This window comes from Diabrotica virgifera, chromosome 9, assembly GCF_917563875.1.
Source record: "Diabrotica virgifera virgifera chromosome 9, PGI_DIABVI_V3a".
NCBI classification, from domain to species: domain Eukaryota; kingdom Metazoa; phylum Arthropoda; class Insecta; order Coleoptera; family Chrysomelidae; genus Diabrotica; species Diabrotica virgifera.
The window spans coordinates 201981444-202004667 of record NC_065451.1 but is presented as its reverse complement, the minus strand read 5'-3'; the positions used below and the strand labels follow the sequence as shown (position 1 = coordinate 202004667).

The window sequence follows — 23224 nt, the reverse complement described above, 5'->3', positions numbered from 1 at the left end:
GATTGGTTAATGTTGGATGAGCAAAAATGGCCTATGTCCGTTCCTGAACCAATTAGTGATATGCCCGAGACTAGAGTGCATGTTGGAACCTGTCAAGATGCTAAGGACATATATAAGTTTCCATTTCATATATTCGGTCACATAATTAGATTAAAAAGGTCTTTAGCTTATTGTTTAAGATATTTTACAAAACTTTTACATAAAGAGACAGTATTGGGTGCTTTAACTCCTGCAGAGTTAACACATGCTATGGATATTTTGGTTAAGTTGGCGCAAAAGGAATCATTTTCGCAAGAGATTAAAGAATTGTCTAGTAAAGGGCAATTGTTGTCTAATAATACCCTACACAAGTTAAGTCCATTTCTTGATACGAATGGTATCCTCAGGGTGGGGGGTCGACTACAGTTGTCGAGTTTGGAGTATGCGAAGAAGCATCCAGCTCTATTAAGCTCTAAGCATACATTAACAAAGTTGTTGGTTGAATGGGAACATGAACGTCTCTTACATGCTGGTCCGCAGGCGGTTTTGAGTTCAATCCGTGAACAGTTCTGGATAATTGGTGGTAGGAATCTGGTACGATATGCCATTCATAGGTGTATTCAGTGCTTCAAGGCCCGGCCAGTTCCACTGTCTCAGATAATGGCTCCTTTACCTAAAGATCGGGTAACGCCATCACCTCCATTTTATGTAACGGGGATGGACTACGCTGGTCCATTCCAAATTAAAAATAAGTATGGGAGAAAGGCTATACTTTCAAAATGTTATGTATGTCTGTTTGTATGCTGCTCTACTAAAGCAGTTCATATTGAGTTGGTGTCGGACTTGACAAAAGAGGCGTTTATCGCGTGCTTTCGTAGATTTGTTGCACGTAGGGGTAAACCATTAAAGGTCTTGTCCGACAATGGTACCCAGTTCGTTGGGGCAAATAACGAATTGAAACTATTGGGAGATTTTTTTATTGTCTTATTCACAGTCTTTAACAAATTCAGTCAGTAGTGAAGGTATTAACTGGAACTTCATTCCAGCCAAGTCTCCAAACTTTGGTGGTCTATGGGAGGCGGGCGTAAAGTCCTGTAAAAAACACTTAAAAATAATTTTGGGCAATGGTAATCTTACATTTGAGGAGTTTTATACCATTCTAGTTCAAATAGAAGCTGTCCTTAACTCAAGACCTTTATGTCCTTTGTCCTCAAGTCCTGATGATTTTGAGTCCCTTACCCCCTCTCATTTCCTTATTGGACGACGACTCACCTCATTACCGGATCCTGATGTACGAGAAATACCTATAAATCGATTATCTAGGTATCAACATATGCAAATGCTTCAACAGCACTTCTGGACGAGGTGGTCTTTGGACTATATTACCGAAATGCAGCAGAAGGTTAAGTGGTTTACTGAAAAACCAAATTTAGAAGTTGGACAATTGGTGGTGCTGAAGGAAGACAATCTTCCTCCTTGTCAATGGAAGATGGGACGTGTAAAGGAAGTGTATGTCGGACCTGATAACAAAGTGCGGGTTGCGCGTATTCAAACTGTAAATGGCGAATACAAGCGATCAATTTCAAAGTTATGTCCCTTACCAATTGACAATGTTTAAGAAAATTTTTTGTATTCTTTTTTATGTATTCTTTTTTTTATGTATTAATTTTTATGTACTCATTTATATGTAATCATTGTTATGTATTCATTTTTGTTTGTCCAATTGGGGAATTTACTTGTTTTATATATTGTTTAACTTTATGTTTATTGAAATAATATTTCAAGGTGGGGGAATATGTTAAGAATCGTTCCTAAAAAATGTTGACTTTACTAACAGCGAAAATAGTGCGTAATTATTAAACTGCGTAGAACGTCAAGATCATAGTTATTGTATTCATTCTGTTTTAGAACGTCGCGAAGAACAGTCAATTATAAAACAGGTCGCTGGGACTTTTCTGTTGGTTTATGTTGTAATTGTTAGTTTTATTACAACAATAAAAATTGAAAAGTATATTGGCTTTAATTACATTTATTGTGCAATCAATAGCGGGACCAAGTCCCCAACAGTTGCTTAGAATTAGTCAGTTTGTCCCATTCCTGACTTATTTTGAACGTATGTTTTTTCACCCCCGAGAATACCCCAGGTATTTTCGGGCGTATTCCCATAAGAATATCCCTTTTACCCCCAGGGCAAAAGCACACATCGGCACAATATCACTTCTTTTCTTGTTAGCTATGTGTATGACAAATTTCATGTCAATATAAGCGGTTTTTTAAAATTCACAGCAAAAACTGTGAGTAAATGGACTATTATTTTACGTAGACAAACATATCAAAATAAAACAAACAAAATAAAAGCATGACAAAATAAATTAAAATGCCTGCCTTCTGACATGTTCTCGCAATTGGGAATCGGCAGTATCTGGATGATACTAATAAAATTCCGTTGTGTTTATAATTAATCCTATTTAATTTCTTAACTTTTATTTTAAAATTAATCTTTTTGTTTGTTTTTTTTGCAATTTTTGACACCGGGTTTTGGCGCCCCTAAAATATGGCGCCTGTGTGCATTGCACACTTTGCACATATGGTAGCGGGGGCCCTGTACGCGGGATCCAGGTCTATTAATATTTTTCAATTTAGGTGTTGTAAAACACTCCAAAAAATTAATGGTTTGACTTAATTTCAATAGTGATTTAAAAAAAATCACTCATACACCCTTTGTTGCAGAAACCACCTAAGTGCAATTTTTTCAAAAATTTATAACTCTAAAATTTTAAGACAAAAACAATTTAAAAAAAAACAGATCATTCCAATAGCATGTTTTTGATTTGGTAAAAAAATATTTGAAGGATACTATAGATACCTATACCTACTTAAGCTACAAAACAGTTTTTTTAGTTTAGTTTTTCCGAAAGTTGAAAAAATCGCTCTTAGGTGGTTTCTGAAATAAACGATTCACTTGTGAGGTAGTTCTCCTGTATGAACAGTTAATTGATATTTATGAGCAAATTCTTTAAAACAAATCTCACACTTAAAAGGTTTTTCCCCAGTGTGCACTCTCAAATGCACTTTGAAATTACTTGCTTGGTAAAACTGCTTAAAACAAATCTCACACTTGTAAGGTTTTTCCCCAGTGTGCACTATGAAATGTCTTTTCAAATCACTTGTTCTAGTAAATCACTTAAAACAAATTTGACACTTGTGAGGTTCTTCCCCAGTGTGCCTTCTCAAATGTTCTTTCAAATTACTTGCTTGACTAAATTCCTTAAAACAAATTTCACACTTGAGGTTTTTCTCCTGTGTGAACTGTCATGTGAACAGTTAATCGATGTTTACGAGCAAATTGTTTAAAACAAATTTCACAGTTGTGAGGTTTTTCCCCAGTATGAACCCTCAAATGTTTTTTCAAATTACCTGCTTCGCTAAATTGTTTAAGACAAATTTCACACTTGTGAGGTTTTTCCCCAGTGTGCACTATGAAATGTCTTTTCAAATCACTTGTTCTAGTAAATTGCTTAAAACAAATTTGACACTTGTGAGGTTCTTCTCCAGAGTGCCTTCTCAAATGTTCTTTCAAATTACCTACTTCACTAAATTGCTTAAAACAAATTTCACACTTGTGAGGTTTTTCTCCAGTGTGTACTCTTAAATGCTCTTTTAAAGAACCTGTTTGATTAAATTGCTTAAAACAAATTTCACACTTGTGAAGTTTTTCTCCTGTGTGAACTACCATGTGAACAGTTAATTGATATTTATGAGCAAATTCTTCAAAACAAATCTCACACTTGTGAGGTTTTTCTCCAGTGTGTGTTCTTAAATGCTTTTTTAAAGTATCTGCTCGACTAAATTGCTTAAAACAAATTTCACACTTGTATGGTTTTTCTCCAGTGTGTATTCTTAAATGCTCTTTCAAAGTATGCGCTATAGGAAATTGCTTAAAACAAATTTCACACTTGTGAGGTTTTTCTCCTGTGTGAATTGTCATGTGAACAGTTAATTGCAATTTATAAGCAAACTGCTTAAAACAAATCTCGCACTTGTAAGGTTTTTCCCCAGTGTGCACTCTCAAATGTTCTTTTAAATGACCTGCTTGACTAAATTGCTTAAAACAAATTTCACACTTGTATGGTTTTTCCCCAGTGTGCACTCTCAAATGTTCTTTTAAATGACCTGCTTGACTAAATTGCTTAAAACAAATTTCACACTTGTATGGTTTTTCTCCAGTGTGTATTCTTAAATGCTCTTTTAAAGTATGCGCTCTAGGAAACTGCTTAAAACAAATTTCACACTTGTGAGGTATTTCTCCTGTGTGAATTGTCATGTGAACAGTTAATTGCAATTTATAAGCAAACTGCTTAAAACAAATCTCGCACTTGTAAGGTTTTTCCCCAGTGTGCACTCTCAAATGTTCTTTTAAATGACCTGCTTGACTAAATTGCTTAAAACAAATTTCACATTTATAAGACCTATCGCCAGTCACATCTTTCATATTTTTATTTAATGTTTTCCCTTGAGTATGTCGAGTCACATCATTTCCTTGGTAAGACGAATCTTCAACAAGTTTCTCCGTAATCTCCATTTTGTTTTCATTTTGGAAATAACCTAAAATACAAACCAATTATAATGTGATTATTTGAGTAAACTAAGGGCCGGTTGTTCGAACGCTAATCAACAATGATCATTATCAAATAATTAATTACTGACAATGTCAATTGTTAAAACATAATTAATTACAATTCTGAGACTATAATCAATTAATATAACAATAATTATTAACATAATTAATAATAAATCTCATAATTGTAATTAATTATGTTTTCAGCGACCCAAACAAAGTTGACATTGACAGTTTTGGTGACAGTAATTAAATATTTAATAATGATCATTGTTGATTAGCGTTCGAACAACCGGCCCTTAAAGTCAAACGATTAAGCATGCACGTCATAGATTTAATGACATTGTTACGTTCCAAATTTGAAGTAGGAAGTCCCACCTCTATTTTCAAAAGTTTAAACAATTCTTGACATGTTTAATCGGTTGCCTATAATATATTATAATCAAGGTGGCGAAAATGAAACCGTAGTAGTTTTTAAATAGGGGTAATGCCTATCAAATTGTTTTGAAGGGAAAATGTCCTCTTTTGTGAAGAAACTAATTTAGATCGTTCTTCCTAGAGATATCTTGGAATATTTAGGATCACAAAATTTAAATGTTTGAATTTCGGTATTATTCGGTGACCTCCGTGTGTCAAACGTTCGGGAACACAACGGAGGAGAACGTGATTTTGGGTTTGAACGTTTAGGTCTGGATCCTACGTATGAAAAAAAAGTTGATTAATAGCAAGCTGAAAATTTGTTAATAGCTTAAGGGTGTCTAGTCGGATAAACTTTGATATATGGGAACACTGGAACAGGGGCAGTTTTAATTGTGGAACAGGTTAAAAATTTGGAACGGTCAGACCACGAAAACGGCACATTTATTTTGTCCGACAGAACAGATTTAAATTCTCCGAACAGAGATTAAACTATCATGCAAAAATCAGACTGTTATTTATCACCTGTCATAATTCCTGTCATTTGACATATATTCTACATGTTCCACTCATAAAAACGCCCATTTGGTTATAAATAGCAGTCTGATTTTTGCATGAGAGTTTAATCTCTGTTCGGAGAGTTTAAGTCAGTTCTGTCTGACAAAATACATATGCCGTTTTCGTGGTCTGACCGTTCCAAATTTTTAACATGTTCCACAATTAAAACTTCCCTGTTCCAGTGTTCCTATATATCAAAGTTTGTCCGACTAGACACCCTTAAGCTATTAACAAATTTTCAGCTTGCTATTAATCAACTTTTTTTTCATACGCGGGATCCAGACCTAGTTGTACCTAAAAGGTCGTGCTGGTTAAAAACGGCATTTTGTTTTTTTTGCTGCTGTTCCATGTGGGATCTGGACTAGTACGAACCTTGTGGATATTCAAGGGGATTTGCCGCCTTCGTGGAAGGATTTTTGGGAATATCCACAATTTCGCTAAAAGCGGATTTTGTGTGCACGTGTCTACCCCGGAGTCGCATCTAAATCAAGAAATTAGCCTTTAATCACGAGTCCAATTTGGGATATTTTAAACCCCTAATCTGGCTAAAAAGGGTGAGTGTTAGAACAGTTCGTTTTTAATTAATTAAAAAGTTGTAGTTATTTTTTATCCCATCTCTAGAAAGGTATTCATATTTTCATAAGTTGCCATACATTCTAAGTTGTCGCAAAGTTTTTTTCTTTGCTTTTACAAGTTTTTCTTAAGTATTGCCAAAAGGCAGATAAACAATTGTTAAAATCAATATCTATATTTCCAAATAATTATTTTAAACACGTATGGTAATCAGTGTTTTCTTCTTCAGGGTTCTTTTTTTGTTCCTGTCAGGCTGTAATTTCCAACTTGTTCAACATTTTAATACAAGTCTATGTACCGGGTGTCCCAATAAGAATGGCTCTCGGCCATATCTCAGGAACCGTTTATAGTAGAGCTTTGAAATAAAAAATTTTATAACAAAAGTTGCCTCAGGAAAAGCCTGAAAATTATTTTCATAATTGTGGGACCACCGCTAGAGGGCGTAATTGAATATCAAAAATTAAAAAATCTAAATTTTACAAAATTTTCCTAATGAAGGGGCACTGGAAATCCGATCGTCGTATTCTTCATAAAATTCTACGCATATTTGATTTGACAAGTTTAGGTCTACCTTTGGAAATAAGAGGTGGGGGTGAGTGGGAACCTTGTTATGAAAGACTGGCTGTGAGTCCGGTTCTGCTTAATCAAATTTTGCAAACTTGGTCTTGTTGAAGACAGATCTTTTTCGTCAATGTAAAAGTTATGATTTCGAACCAACTTACTGAGTAATATGCCAGCTAGAAGGCGTTATTTAATTTTTTTCAGAAATTTAGTGTTCCTTGGAAAATATTAAATACAAACATGCATTTTTAATACCATATTACAAAATTAGACAAAATTAGCAACAGAATAGCGAAAACCGCATGTTAATACCTTTTTTCTATCTCGAGATATCTTACAAAACGTGTAAATTTAAAAACATAACTGTTACTGTCACCGGTAAACGAAATTCATTAAAAGTAGTGTGCTATGGAAACAACAAAGAAACATTTTCCAGCTGTCAACGTATATTAGGTCTTTTCAACGCTTCTCATTTGTTTCGAGCCTCGTTCATATCTCGTATATTAATATTATACACGGATTATACGGCATATGACAGAGGCTCGAAACAAATGAGAAGCGTTGAAAAGCCCTATTACAAAGAAATAAAAACAACTATTTAGTGATGACACAAACGTTCAAATTTTTGCCCATCATTTTCGTTGCAAACATTTACTCTTTCATGAGTAGATTGAACAGCAGTCTCAATTTCTGCTCTCGATATGCTTTGAATGGCGTTTAGTATTCTCTGGATAATGTATTCTAGAGTAGTGTATGATGGGCAACAATTTGAATATTTAGGTCGTCACTAAGAAGTTCTTTTTGTTCTGTGTTATATTTAATTTTAATAGTATTGTTTTTCTTTATATTGTTGTTTTAATTAATTATATTTTTATACGTTGACATCTGGAAAATGTTATTTTGTTTTTTTCCACAGCACACTACTTTTCATTAACTTAGTTTACTGGTGATAGTAACAGTTATGTATAAAATTTACACGTTTCTCGAGATATCTTGAGATAGAAAAAAGGTATCGACATGCGGTTTTCGCTATTCTATTGCTAATTTAATCTAATTTTATAAAGTATGATTAAAAATGCATACTTGTATTTAATATTTTCCAAAGAAAACTAGATTTCTGAAAAAAATTAAATAACGCCTCCCAGCTGGCTTATTACTTATTAGGATGGTTCAGAATTATCACGCTTACATTGAAGAAAAAGATCTGTCTTCAACAAGACCCAGTTTTCAAAATTTGATTTAGCAGAACCGGACTTACAGCCATTTTTTCATAACAAGGTTCCCACTCACCCCCACCTCTTATTTCCAAAGGTAGAGTTAAACTTGTTAAATCAAATATGCGCAGAATTTGATGGAGAATACAATAATCGGATTTCCAGTGCCCCTTCATTAGGAAAATTTTGTAAATTTTAGATTTTTTTATTTTTGATATTCAATTACGCCCTCTAGCGGTGGACCCACAATTATGAAAATAATTTCCAGGCTTTTCCTGAGGCAACTTTTGTTATAAAATTTTTTATTTCAAAGCTCTACTATAAACGGTTCCTGAGATATGGCCGAGAGCCATTCTTATTGGGACACCCGGTACACCGGTACATCGTATTTTTGGAGTTACTATTAGTCCAGGGTAATAAGGTTTTTTCCATGACACTCGAGCAGCCAGGGTACTGAAGCGTTTTTTCGACAGGTAATACCTATACGAGCAAATTGTAACTATTTCCTGCGTAGGATCTAGCGGCCATTTTTATTTATAAACAATTAAGTGCCAAAAAATGGCATTTTTCCCTTTTTTTCAAATCAATGGAAAACAGTGGTTTTTTTGGTTATGGTTATGGTTTTTTTAGTACAAATATCTTTGAGATTATGGAAAAAGCTTTAAAATGACGTATTGCAAAGTTTGATATGCTCATTTGTTGTTAATATAATTGCGAAAAAAGGTCGGAATTGCAAAAAAAATTAATTTCGCAATATCTATTGTAAAAATTAGTGTACAGCTTTGAAATTTTTGTCATATAAGGGTTCTTTGGTGCTTAATATGTGATAAAAATTTCAAAGCGATTTATTTAATTGTTTAAATTTTATTAAAATTGTTTATCCCAGAGAGCATTTTTTTTGCAATAACATAAGTCAGAAAAAAATGACGTTAGAATCATTCCACAGGTGTCAAATGAAAGAGCATAAGCTATATTTTCAACTTGGTTTAAAAAAAGCGAATAAAAAATGCATTTATTAGTAATAAATAAAATTATGCAAAAGTATCGTAAATCTTTCCTTATAAACTTTTTATTTTGTTATATAAGAAATTCTATATATTTATTACAACTTTTTATCAATTATGATATAAATAACATTACTTGGTAGTTGTGCACTTAAAACAGGGTAAAAAAGTTAATTTTTTTGGTAACAGTTATTCAAAAACTTTATAAGGAAAGATTTACGATACTTTTGCATAATTATTACTAATAAATGCATTTTTTATTTGCTTTCTTTAAACCAAGTTGAAAATATAGCTCATGCTCTTTCATTTGACACCTGTGGAATGGTTCTAACGTCATTTTTTTCTGACTTATGTTATTGCAAAAAAATGCTCTCTGGGATAAACAATTTGAATAAAATTTAAACAATTGAATGAATCGCTTTGACATTTTTATCACATATTAAGCACCAAAGAACTCTCATTTGACAAAAATTTCAAATCTGTACACTAATTTTTACAGCAGTTATTGCGAAAATAATTTTTTTTTGCAATTCCGACCTTTTTTCGCAATTATATTAACAATAAATGAGTATATCAATCTTTGTAATATGTCATTTTAAAGCTTTTTCCATAATCTCAAAGATATTTGTACTAAAAAAATCAGAAGTTCCACTGTTTTCCATTCATTTGAAAAAAAAAAGGGAAAAATGCCATTTTTGGCAGTTAATTGTTTATAAATAAAAATGGCCGCCAGATCCTAAGCAGGAAATAGTTACAATTTGCTCTTATAGGTATTACCTGTCGAAAAAACGCTTCAGTACTCTGGCTGCTCGAGTGTCACGAACAGGGCATATTTTTGTCTTATTACCCTGGCCTATATCTATCTAAGTCGCAGTGGATTTACGAATGGTAGGTACTTTTAAATTGGAGGTACACTGTCCTATAACTAGGAAGTCACGCGGTGAAGTATATTATTATTTATGTGAATGAAAATTCGAGGTATGGATCAATCTTTATTTTTGACGGAAGATTAAGCGCCGTCTGTTTTTGTTATGGGACATATAGTTTTTATTAGATTATTTGCGGGTCGTTTTGTCATTTCAATTTATACATAATTTACATAGTATCATACTTAAAGATTTATTGCGATTTATTATGTTTAATAATAACACACGTTTAATATTTACACTTACTATATTTTTGTAAACTGCGTCTAAGGGGGGTTAAACGTTTGAAATAGATTCACTTTCTTTGTTTATATTATTTTCTGCGCAGGCACGCAATTGGGGTTAATTATTATTTATTTATGGTATGGAATCACATACCAGTCCCCTTAGCGTTTGGTAATTTAGATACATCTTACCTTTCATCGTGTAATTAACTATTTAGAAATATTTTTGTGAATTTTTGTTAGGCAATTAGAAGCCGCGTTTTAATACCTTTTTTAGCGGATGGTAAAGTTAAATAAAATATTGTAATATGTAATTGTTTTCAAATATCTTGGGAATATATTTATTAAAATTGACTAATTGCTGATCTCAGACAATTTCATTTATTTTTTTATTTATTCAGGTTGTATACTATACTTAGTATTTTGGTAGTAAACCTATTGGTAAGTTGGTGGTTTATTAAATAGTAACGTAGGGAAGGCTGTGGGCCAATTTACCTGGCGCCCCTTATATAACTTCAGATTACAGTAAAACCTGCCATATCCGGATCAATGTGGCGACAGACCGATCCGGATATGAAAAAATCCGGATACCAATCAAGACCACTTCTTTTATAGTCTCTGAAACGTTTTCTCCTTCATACATTCCAGTAATCAACGCCGTCAATAACTTTCGTCGACAGACACGTTTTATAAATTCTATAATACATTATTTCGCCATCTTGTAAGTTCTTTTGGATCAGGATGAGAGGGTGCGTTTTCCAACAGCACGACTGCCTTTCTAGGTAGATTTCGGTAGATCCGGACGACAGAACCGTCCGGATATGACAGGTCCGGATATGGCAGGTTGGACTGTATTTTTGTTTTGTTGACCGCACGACCATCTCCACTGTTTTGTCTAGCCGCGAGCCATTCCCAGACTGTCACCGTATAGTACTTTTCTTTCCGGGTGTACGTCTGATTTATATGTGGTACATTTTGTAACTTTTTTTATATAAATTCGGTTTTGTACGCCACAACATCATAACCCACCAGTACAATCTTGATGTCAAATAAATTCAACAAATTTTTCTTCATAGCAACATTATTTAAATTAATTGATGGATTCGACCGTTACTTGATGGAAGTTCATTTTATCTAACAATAAAACACTGAAAACCTTTGTTTTCTATACTTCCACAAAACTTATTACAACTATGTGACTACAGCTGTTTCGGCAGAGTGCTTTTTCAAGTGATAGAGTTTACAATGTGTTTGCCTTTTTAAGTCTGTAACTGAAGAGGTTGAGGAGTGGGGAGCTGTTTGTCTCGAGTTGGTCATTCAGAATTATATCTGTATTTTTCAATTTATTAATTTCCATAGATTCTAAAAAAGAAAGCTTAAGGCTTTTACTTTTAATATGCAGAATTTGAAACTCTTCATTGAAATAATGATTATGATCTAGAAGGTGAATTGCGTATGTAGAAGTGTCTGTTTTTCTATTGTTGAAAGCCCTTTTGTGTTCTGCTCTCCGTTTGTCAAAGGTTCTGCCAGTTTGACCGATGTAAGTTTTCGGCCAGTCACCACAAGTTAGTTTGTACACACCACTCTGTAGTTGCTTTCTCTTTCGGCTTTTATTGTTCTTAATATATTTGCTTAAGTTGTTGTTAGTTTTGAAAGATGGTGTTATTCCTTTCTTTTTTTATGTATCTGGCTATTTTTGTTGTTATCTTGCCAGTATATGTGAGAGAGCAGAAGGTACTGGGTTCATTCTGTGGTGGTGGATACACTAATTTCAGGGCTTTCTTATGGAGTTTGTGGTTTAAAATTTTGTTAACTGTTTGTTCGTTATAGCCATTGTTTACTGCTATTTGCTTAATGATGTTTAGTTCTGTCTCGAAGTTATTTTTTGTCATGGGAATTTCTGTCACTCTATGTATCATGCTAACGACAATAAGTCTTTTAGGCCATAGTAGTATAAATCCTAGCATTGCATCTGAAATTTTACACCTTCTTGAACTATTTTGAAATCAATAATCAAATATACACAAACAACAGTGCAGGACTTATTATGGGTAATCCTCTAAGCCCAGCAGTAAGTATTTTGAATCCAAAAATTTGTTTACAAGTAGTCAGTTTGGTTTTAGAAGGGGTCTAAATACAACAAAAGCCATCATGGACTTAGTGATGAAGACTCAAGAGGTTTTAGAGCAGAGCTGCTATCTGTCGGCTACATTCTGTGACCTGAGCAAAGCTTTTGATTGTGTTTCACATGAACTACTTCTCAGGAAATTGGAGAGATATGGGATCATGGGTTTGGAGATAGTAGCGTTGCAATGATCTCCAGCTATCTCTTCAATATCAAGCAGAGTGTGCAGGTGGGTAAAATGAAGTCGGGAGAGAGATCTATAAATATCAGATTACCTCAAGGGTCAATATTGGGACCACTTTTATTTCTAATTTATATTAATGATCTTCCACAGACAGACCTTATCAGTTCATTTACTCCTTTTGCTGATGATACTACTATTACCTGCAAAGATTGGGATTGTAATGCAGCAATAGAGGCATCAAAACGAGCAGCACATGATAAGGCAGAACAATGGTTTGCAGCAAATATGTTGCTTCTAAACCTCAGTAAAACCCAGTCTTTGATTTTTTCAACAAGACAGCTTCCATCCCGAGATGCAGACAAACAAATACAAATTTTGGGGGTTTACTTGGATGCAGGACTATGTTGAAAAGCTCATATAAGGTCCCTTGTTGCTAAGTTAGGAACTGCTACTTTTCTTATTAGAAGACTTTCTGAGTGTGTATCTCAGTTAACTTTACAACAGGCCTATTTTGCACTGTGTCATTGACACATTAGCTATGCAATTTTGACATTAGGTCACAGTGCTGAAGCCAAAGATGTCTTTCGTATTCAGAGAAGAATAGTACGGATAATTGCAGGCCTCTCCTATCAGAAAGAATGTCGGCAAGCATTTGTTGCACTGCACATACTAACTCTGTCTTCGCTATTTATTCTAGAGAGTATTGTTCATGTAAAACAAAATATACATTGTCATTGAAGACATGAGGATGTACACCGATATGAATGAAACCAGGAATAAGCATGCCTTAATACTCCAGGCTCCAAAGAAGTAGAGATGGACCAAACTCTTACACTCTTATTAATAAACATGGACTAACGTCCGACTAACTTTAGTCCGAGGCCTAAGTCAATAACATTCATTTTTCCTATTAATAAACAGCGACTAACAATGGACCCTTTCTAGTCTGGGACCTACATTTAATCCGAGGTAAGAGCAGGTTTAAAGAGAGACTAACGTGAAGTTTTGTATTCATAACCTTAAAAACTTGCTAAAGACATTATTTGCTTTTGCTTGCTTTTATACAGTATGTCCCTGTAAGTTGTATCCATATGGAAAACTTTTTTATTATTAATTTTACGAAAAAAAGTTATTCTTCATAAAAAGCTCTGCTTGGTCCAAAACCTAAAATTTAACCATCAAATGTCAAATTTTTTGAATATTATACGAGATATGTCAAAAAGTTTGAATTTCACTCAAGAGTAAAGTAGCATTATTTTTGACAATATTGAAAATTGCTATTATGAAAAGTTGTTTGGAATTAAAAACTATATTCTAGTATGTAATTACATCCTTCTAATTGAAAAAAATTTTTTTTGAAAATTTTTGGATAACTAACATTATTTTCAGTTATTTTAATTCAGATAACTCTTTTATTATTAATTTTACGAAAAAAAGTGATTCTTGATAAAAAGTTCTGCCTGGTCTAAATCCTTAAATACAATCATCTTATGTCAAATTTTATCAATTTTATACGAGGTATGTCAAAAAATATGAATTTCGCTCAAGAGTAAAATACGTTTATTTTTCACAATAGCGAAAATTGTTATTAGGAAAAGTTATTTAGAATTAAAACTATGTTCCATTATGTAATTACATCCTTTTAATTGAAATATTCTGAACTATAAAGGCACTTTACTTTTGATCTAAATTTATCTTTTTTGACATACCTCGTATAAAACTGATAAAATTTCATATAAGATAGTTGATTTCAGGTTTTAGACTATCCAGAACTTTTTATTAAGAGTCACGTTTTTTCGTAAAATTAATAATAAAAGAGTTATCAGAATTGAAATAACTGAAAACAATGTTAGTCATCCATAATTTTTCAAAAAAAATTCAAACTTTTTGACATACCTCGTATAATATTAAAAAAAAATGATATTTGATGGTTAAATCTTAGGCTTTGGACCATGCAGAGCTTTTTATGAAGAATAACTTTTTTCTGTAAAATTAATAATAAAAAAGTTTTCCATATGGATACAACTTACAGGGACATACTGTATAATATTATTATATTATTATTGATAATGGAAAAAGATTATTTTATCAATGATTTAAGATTAATAGAGGAATTGAATGAGGATAGAAATCAGGGGAAGGATAGTCCCCTTGTCAAATACCGATTTTCAAAAGGTACAGCAGATAATATGAAATATAAAACAATCATTTAAAATATAAATACACCAGGTAGCACCTTCTCAGAACAGGCCAACAAAAATTTATGCAGAAATGGCACCGAATAGCTGGCTGTTCGGTCAAATTCCTTAGACAAGAAAACAAAGGTTAAATTCTCTACATTTTTCTTCTTTTTCGCAAGGGTTGCCAACATAAATTTGTTGTAACTATAGTTTATTTTTTAACCAGGAGGAGTAAACTAAAAAGACAGATTCACACTCAAGAAAGTCACTAAAATAATAACCAAATACATCTTCTTTTTTAGTTAATCTAGTCAACCCTCAACGGTAATCCATAAATATATTAAATTAATATGCCGCTAAAGACTTCCAAAAACAACTGCTTTTTATATAAAAGCAGACTAAAAACCTAAAAATTAAAGGAATAACACAGAGAACACAAAAATCGCTGATATAACTTAATTAACACATGAAATGTCACTAGTGTCACAATTTTATAACAGTGGAGTAAACTTGCCTGTGGTTGGACCAATTACAAACAAGCAATACAGCTCGGTAAATTTGAATCCATAGATATATAATACTCTAGATTGCGCCCTGCCATCTTAAAATGGGTGACGGTTGCGACAGAGATAAATGAGCCTATTTGGTCGGTAGTCTCTTTCTAATTCAAGGGGAGTATCGACGACGTTACTATCCTACTCTATCGAGTATTATTTAAATGTTTTGACAGTTCAAACGGATGGCGACGAGAACTGGTCTTTAATCTTCGGAGGTGAATAATCGTGGTTCGAATCCCATACCAATCTTTACTTTTTTTATTTTTAATTTAATCAATATTGCGTTTATTAGATATTATTACATCTCTAAAATAAATCTATGCAAAGAAATATATAACAAATAAGAAAAACTGTGTAGGTACCTATAGATTTTTAAAAATATAAAAGCCAATGTTATTTTTTTTTAATAAGTTAATGGTAGAATAGTATAAAGTAATTGTTAAAAATATTCGTACAAATTACCAATAATTAATATCAACATAATGTACCATCGATTTATTAATTTAAATCGCCCATTTCAAAAACAACACGAGTCACATATTCCTAATTTTACAGAAGAGCAAAGAAAACTAACTATATAGTCGAAAGATGGATGAAATGGATGACATCAAAATTCAGAGTTATATTGTAGTTTTGTTCGTAATGTTTTTACTGGACTGGTGTCGTCCGATTCAATTATAAGTAATTAGACATTATTTTTATTTATGAAACTATTGTTATAACTTTTTAAAAAGGTAGAAGCAAAACAAACAATATTCACATCATTTGAATAAGGCCGAATTTATATTAATAACGAATGACTTTCGTCCAATTAATAACGAAGACTAAACACCATTTCTCGTCACCACCCGCTCGAACTGTCAATACATAATACTCGATAAAGTGGGGTAGTCAAGTCGTCGATATTCCCCTTAAATTAAGAAGAGACTACCGACCAAATAGGCTCATTTATCTCTGTCGCAGCCGTCACCCATTTTAAGATGACAGGGCGCAATCTAGAGTATTATATATCGATGGCTTAGTGTGAAAACCTCGTATCTCATTAAATGACAATTTTACAGGAGAGGCAAAAAACTGATTTTCAGCATAATATAACATAAAAACAAAAATTACGTTACATATTTTTATGTCGAGCACATTGAGACAAATATCTGATATTGGCCCAGAGCTAAAAGTGTTAAATACCGCTATTAAATTGGAAATACAAAGATTAACTATGAAAAACACGTAAATATCCTTGCAGTATATAGAGCCTTTCACCAAGTAACTATGATAACCTCGTATATCTTGATATACGTGTTTTTCATCTCAAATGAGGTTGTGTTTATTATTATTTACAAGGTTTTCATTTTTCATAGCTTATTGCACACCTCCAAATACTAGGTCGATACAATACAAATCTTTTGATTTAAGGTTCATAAAATGTTTCTACATGCCGGACTACATTTTGTTGTTCACAAAAAACACTTCTCCAAGTAGAATCTGTCAAACAAACACTTCAAATTAAGTACCAAATTCTTGGTTATATATACGTGGTATTCACACTAAATCAAGAGAGCAATTGATATATGTGGTTTCTTTTTTCGGCTGTAGAAAATAGTCTACTGTATTTGGATTTTTTCTAACAGTTGTAAATGGTGAGATACAAGGTTTTCAAACTAAAACCACCAAAATGTCATTTTCGAAAAAAATTGAGATACGAGGTTTTCACACTAAGCCATCGATATCTATGTTTGAATCACCCCTCTTGGTTAAAAATAAACAATAGGACTAAGGAAGGTTTAGTTAGTCTGAGCTTAGTCCATATTCATTAATAACATTCTTAAAATGAAGTTACTACTCGCTTAATCTTGGACTAAAACTAGTCTTAGACTAACGTCATACTAAGCAATTTTTATTAATAAGGCAGTTATAGTGTAATATTTTACAACAAGCTGTCTACTGAAATAACTGAATTGCCAATTTTACAATTTAGAAAATCACTAAAGAATTTTCTCATTAGTTAAGCATTTTACAGCAGTGACGAATTTTTAAATGTTAACTTTAATGTTTGGAACAGGGTTGTGAATTGTTGAATTGTTCTTTGTTTATTCTTAGGAACCCAGAAAATGTTTGTCTTCATTAATGTATGTATTATTTCATATTATGCCTTGTGTTTTTATATTTGTATTTTATATCTGTGAACCAAAGTTGTACACTGTTTTTTGACGATGGTAAGTACTTTTGTATATCCCTTTCGTGACCGGCTCACACGATCGTGAGCTCATGTTTATGTGGGTATCAATATCAAAATAAACATATTTTTACTAGGAAAGATGATATCAATATGTTGTGTCTATCGTGTATTATCAGAGTAACTGAAATTGTTTAACGAATTTGCGCTTAGTTTGCAATAGAATATCCTATAAAGAAGGCTGTGTATTTTGACGACAGGTAAAGGTAAGTAAAAGATATCTTGTTTTTTATAAGTGTTTATGTTATTGTAACGGGGTTGTGGTATAGATAAAGTTTCAACTTCAAGATAATAAACAAGATTTAAGAAATTATTGGTTTGTTTGTAGAGATCTTGTCCCGTAAAATTTGAATATCACGATAGTGAGTTGCCGTCACACATTCAATTTTCAAAGCAGGAAATTAAAATACTAAATATTTATTGGTTTGACTTTTTATTAATTTTTCTATATTTTAATGATAAAAGTAGTTTTTCTAATTATTACAGGTGTGCCTCTCACCCACGATTTGGCTCTAGAGGTGTTAAATGATGGTAACTAGTCCGAAAGAGAAGATTTAGATGGCGAAAATGATGTTGCTTTTGACGTTTAGATGTTTAAAAATAACACCGATGACAAGGATATTGAAGAAACTGTATTAGATGAAGAACCTGTATTGGATGAAGAACCTGTTCCTTCAACGAGCTCTTCTTCAGCAAAAAGGCAATGGAAAGACATGACATTTCAGCAAAAAATGTTTGTTCTATTTTAGTTAGTATGTAATAGCATATTAAACAATTATAAAAATAATTTTTATTTGGCCCTAATGGTGTTTTACGTTTAATAAAAAGGAATTTTTTCATACACTTACGATCCCGCATTCATAGAACATAAGCCCAGAGCGCACGAACATGACATGTCATTTGTGACAGATTCAAACAATTAATTTTTTTTTCTGCATTTTTTACACCTTTTTTAGATACCGTATATCATATTTATTCAAAGGGAAACTTCATTTTCACTAAAAAAAAATTCAGGCCTGAAAGGGATATATAACATGAATAAATGACTTGACTTGTTCAGATTCTGAATAATTCGGATTATCCGAAAGTTAGCCTAACTAATAATTAGTCAAAGCTTTCATTGTGGTTGATTTGGAGTCGCAAAACGTTCTCGCAAGAGTGTAGACATTGGCTCGTATGAATATATGAATAAAAATGAACATGTAGTTTATAATCCAAATATTGGAACTCCACCTGGTAAGAATAAAAATCAGAAGTAGATTCTCGGCTTGAGTGTGTACAGTTTGTTGTGAGAGTTACTCATTTTTGATATGAGTAAAAATATCTTTAGTCATAGTCATACTTATTGATCCTTTAAGACAGTAAAAATGTATAGGATACGTCACTACAGAATTCAGTATAAAAACAATAATGTGTATAATAGAATATTCAAAATGTAACAAAATTGACAAAAAAGTAAATCTTTAACATTTTTTTTAATTCAGTGAAAAGTGGTATTTCTTCCACAGCTTTTGGCAAATGATTGTATAAGGTCTGTCCCATATATCTAAAACAATTTTGAAATTTCAATGTTCTATGTTTAGGAACTCATAAAGATTCAACACTTCTTGTATTGTAATTGTGATTGTCTGAATTAACTGGAAATGTATTGATTTCCTCTTTTATATAAAGTAAACATTTATAGATATATAGACAGTAGAAAGTTAAAATTTAATGTTTAATAAAAATTGGTTTACACCAGCGTTTTCCAACCGGTGGGTCGCAGGCGGATTTCAGATGGGTCGCGCCGTGGCTCTTACAGTAGCTGAGTAGCGTACAGTAACCGTGTTCTTTGTTTTCATGAGTGAGGGATGGGTCGCGAATATGAAAAAACGTCAGAAAGTGGGTCGCCAGGCATAAAAGGTTGGGAAACACTGGTTTATACGATTGTTGATAATCCAAATTAAAAAATTTATGGACAATTTTTTTTTTTTGGGTAATGGACACTTTGTTACTATCTACTGAGTTCCCCACAAAATTACATTATAGCACATGTGGCTGTAAGCAAGGCTATAATAAACTTTCATTAATGCCGAGATGGATAGTGTGCTTTTAATTCTAGATATAGCATGAAAAAAGCTTTATTCCATGCTTTATTTATGCTCTTAACTCACCCTAAAGATGAAAGATCACAGCAGAACAACCATTCTAGAAGAATCCTTATGTCACAACCAGTAGGATATATAGGGGTAAGCCAAAACTCAGATGGAAGGGTGGTGTAGATGAGAATGGGAGAAAAATAGGCACAGCAAACTGGCAATGGATAGGACTGACTGGCATAATAGACTTATGAAGGTTTAGGCCAGTGGTTCCCAAATTTTTTTTAACTTCACACTAACTTAAAAACTGGTTCAGCCACGGCACACTTGGGTAAATAATCTCTATAATGATAGTGAGTATATTCAAATTTCACGGCACACCTACAGGGACCTCAGGGCACACCAGTGTGGCGCAGCACACTGGTTGGGAACCTCTGGTCTAGGCTCTTTCATAGGGCTGTAGCACCATTGATGGTATCCGAGGTCCTTATGGAGGTTTTACTGTAGTTACTAAATATTTTTACCATATTTTTTTTACTAACCTTTGTCAGTTTTTTGGTCTTCTTCAAATGGGTCGAGTTTACTTCCATGTTGTTCTATTTCAGTATTTATAGGACACTCCTTCAAGTCTAACGAATCATATGTATCAAGCCTATTAGATTCTTCCTTAATTTCAAATTTAAAGACATCCAAAAGGGCATCATCCAAGTCATTATACTCTCTTTCTATTTTACATGTTTCCTCGCTACTTTCTTGCTTTACTTCCATTTTATCACACTCGATTCCGATTTTATGAATTCCAATCCAATGAATCCAATAATAATTTTACACAAAAAACAAAGTCACTTGTTTTTGGAGGAGTAATTAGGGATTCCAATGAACTGTCAGTGGTGGCCGGTGGATGGTGATGGTGGATGGCTAAACTGACATGGCCATAGACATAGATAAGGGGGGTGGTCATCGCGTATCTAATGTTTACATTAAATATTGACAAATTTGTAAAGAATATGCTGTTTGGTTTTGTGTTTTTGTTAATTGTGTAGCGAAATCTGTGAAATTGTGATAGCAATTTAAATATGAAGTGGTTTAATAATTGGATACGCCTATGGATGACAGTTTTGCCATCCAGCAGCCATATTATATCACGTGATTTGGAAAGGGATTCCACGAAACCTTAATTCGCACACTTGATCCAACGTTGCCAATTGTACGGGTAACAGTCAATGCGCGGTAAATTTAAAAAAGTCGATGCATTGTGCCAGCACACAATAGGCGCGTTCCAAGTGACATGAAAACCGTCCTTCGTACTGCCCTCGTCATGCGCATTATAAAAAATGCGTTCCAAGCGAACATGAACGATGATTGGTATCGTACACCGTGTTGTTCCAAGCGATCCATGTACCGCTTCGAAATCGGTAACTGAACGGCCCTTTTGATACATGCCTCCAAGCAGAAACTATTTGTACTGACTTGCGCAGTTAGGATTGTTTTCACTTTTACTGGTCACTGCTATGAGATCAGCTGATGATTCAATAATAGAATAATCCACAATTTACGCTATTAGTACCTGTGAATCTTGATTTCCGTTTAAATAATTATTAATTCTTTTTTTTTTCAAATTAATCTTATAAAAATGGATAATTTATTATTTTCTTTTTTCATAGAAGACAACGATTTAATGTCAGATATCGATTCTGGGGAAGGTTTTGAAGCTGAAGTGATGTTTAATGAACATGTTAAGTCCACTTTACATCAACAATAAATTGAACAAGAAATTGACAAAAGTTATTTAAGGTCAAATTTGGCTTATACAAAACACAATTCTACATCCAATTTTGCCGTGAATAAAAAGAAAATTGACAAAATAAAACATATCCAATTGTTCTATTTCATCAAATTATTTCACTTTCTTTTACAAACCATACATTTTGTACTCGTCAAATTTGGTATTGAATAACTTTGTCAATTTCTTATTCAATTTATTGTTGATGTAAAGTGGACATTAGAAATATTAATTTCTAACCATCTAGCAAATAGTGCTACAGTGGTACTCGCACTGAAAATGGCTCAGGCGCAACTCGAACTTGACTTGGTACACGAATTCGTTCCAAGAGGGTTATGTACCGGTAATCGGATCGAGATCGAAAGAAAACCGTTCAAGGGCGATTCTGCGCATTAAAACGCTGTGTCTAGGTACACGCTAACGTGTACGCAAATAAAAAAGTTAGGTACACGCTTAAACGTCATCAAGTCAGTGACGTCATTATTTAGCGTGTACTATGACTGGGTTTTTTGGTACACGCTAATTTGAGCCGCGTGTATGCTGTGGTATTAAGTATCTGTAAGTATCGCGAGTATCAGAGTGTGGTTAGAATTTGTTTAATCACGTTATGTTTACACTTTAATATTGATTTGTAAAGAGTTTCCTTATTTATTACTTGTTTAGTGTTTTCTTAATAACTATGGAGTGTGGACAATTATTTAGTTCTTTTAATGAGTTTAACAACATTCTAAAACAGTATGAAAAATATAAGAGACAAAAATTCGTGATGAAGGGTAGCAGAAGTAATAAGATAAAATATAAGGGGCGATTGATTAGTGTGATAAAGCTCAGTAGATCCGCTATAGTAATAGATAGCAATAAAAGTTAGTAACAAAAATTTTAGCAAACTTTGAGCTTCATATTACAAAATTACTAAAATTAGTTAGAATGTTACAGGGTGTTCGATAATATAGTGGCAGACCAAACTTATATTTTTTAAATGGAACACCCTATATTTTATTTTATGTTCGAAATCTTCTTAACTTCCATATCACAAAAATATAAAGGTTTATTATATTTACAAAGTTATAACCAATTTTCTATGAAAATCGTAACAAGTTCAACTCCCTGTATAAATAAAAATAATCACCACAGCAAAAATAAATACCAATATAAACTAGTATATACAGTGAGCACGTAAAGGTTGGAATACATTCATTTTCTCAAGAACGGACGATTTTGGAAAAAAATCCCAAAATAGGTCAATTTTTATTTTTAAATTACGACTTTTTGGCATATATATCATACTAGTGACGTCACCCATCTGGGCGTGATGACGTCATTGATGATTTTTTTAAATGAGAATAGGGGTCGTGTGATAGTTCATTTGAAAGGTAATTCAATTCTTTATTCAGTAATATAAACAATAACATAATTATTTATACAGGATGCCCAAAAAAATTTTTTGAATTAAATTTATTGACATAAAAAGAAAAATGTGTGTAATTTATTTAATTCAAAATACATTTCACTGCTATCAGAAAACAGGAAAAAAATTTTTTGGCAATTACATTTATTGTTTTTTGCTTAAATTAAATATTAAAGCAGCCACCCACCAGCCTCGTGATAATTTGAACATTTAATTTAAGCGAAAAGCAATGATTATTTTTCAAATATACATTTTTTTTCTGTTTTCTGAGAGCAGTAAAATGTATTTTGAAATAAATAAATTACATATATTCTTCTTTTTATGTCAATAAATTTAATCCAAAAAAATTTTTTTGTCACCCTGTATAAATAAGTATGTTAATGTTTATGTTACTGAATAGAAAATTGAATTACCTTTCAAATGAGCTATCACACGACCCCTATTCTCATTTAAAAAAATCATCGATGACGCCATCACGCCCAGATGAGTGACGTCACTAGTATGATATATATGCCAAAAAGTCGTAATTTAAAAATAAAAATTGACCTGTTTTGGGATTTTTTTCCAAAATCGTCCATTCTCGAAAAAATGAATTTATTCCA

At 32.7% G+C, this 23224-nt stretch overlaps 1 protein-coding gene across 1 annotated transcript; it reads right to left on the bottom strand.

The window, feature by feature from the left end:
• Positions 1–386: 386 nt before the first annotated feature.
• Positions 387–20847, bottom strand: LOC126892089 (zinc finger protein 235-like). Its single transcript, XM_050661525.1, has 2 exons — positions 19974–20847; positions 387–4584 (listed from the first exon to the last, which is right to left on the bottom strand). The coding sequence occupies exons 1-2, from the start codon at positions 20197–20199 to the stop codon at positions 3260–3262; spliced, it is 1551 nt and encodes a 516-aa protein (XP_050517482.1). The 5' UTR covers positions 20200–20847; the 3' UTR covers positions 387–3259.
• Between the last annotated feature and the right edge of the window lie 2377 nt (positions 20848–23224).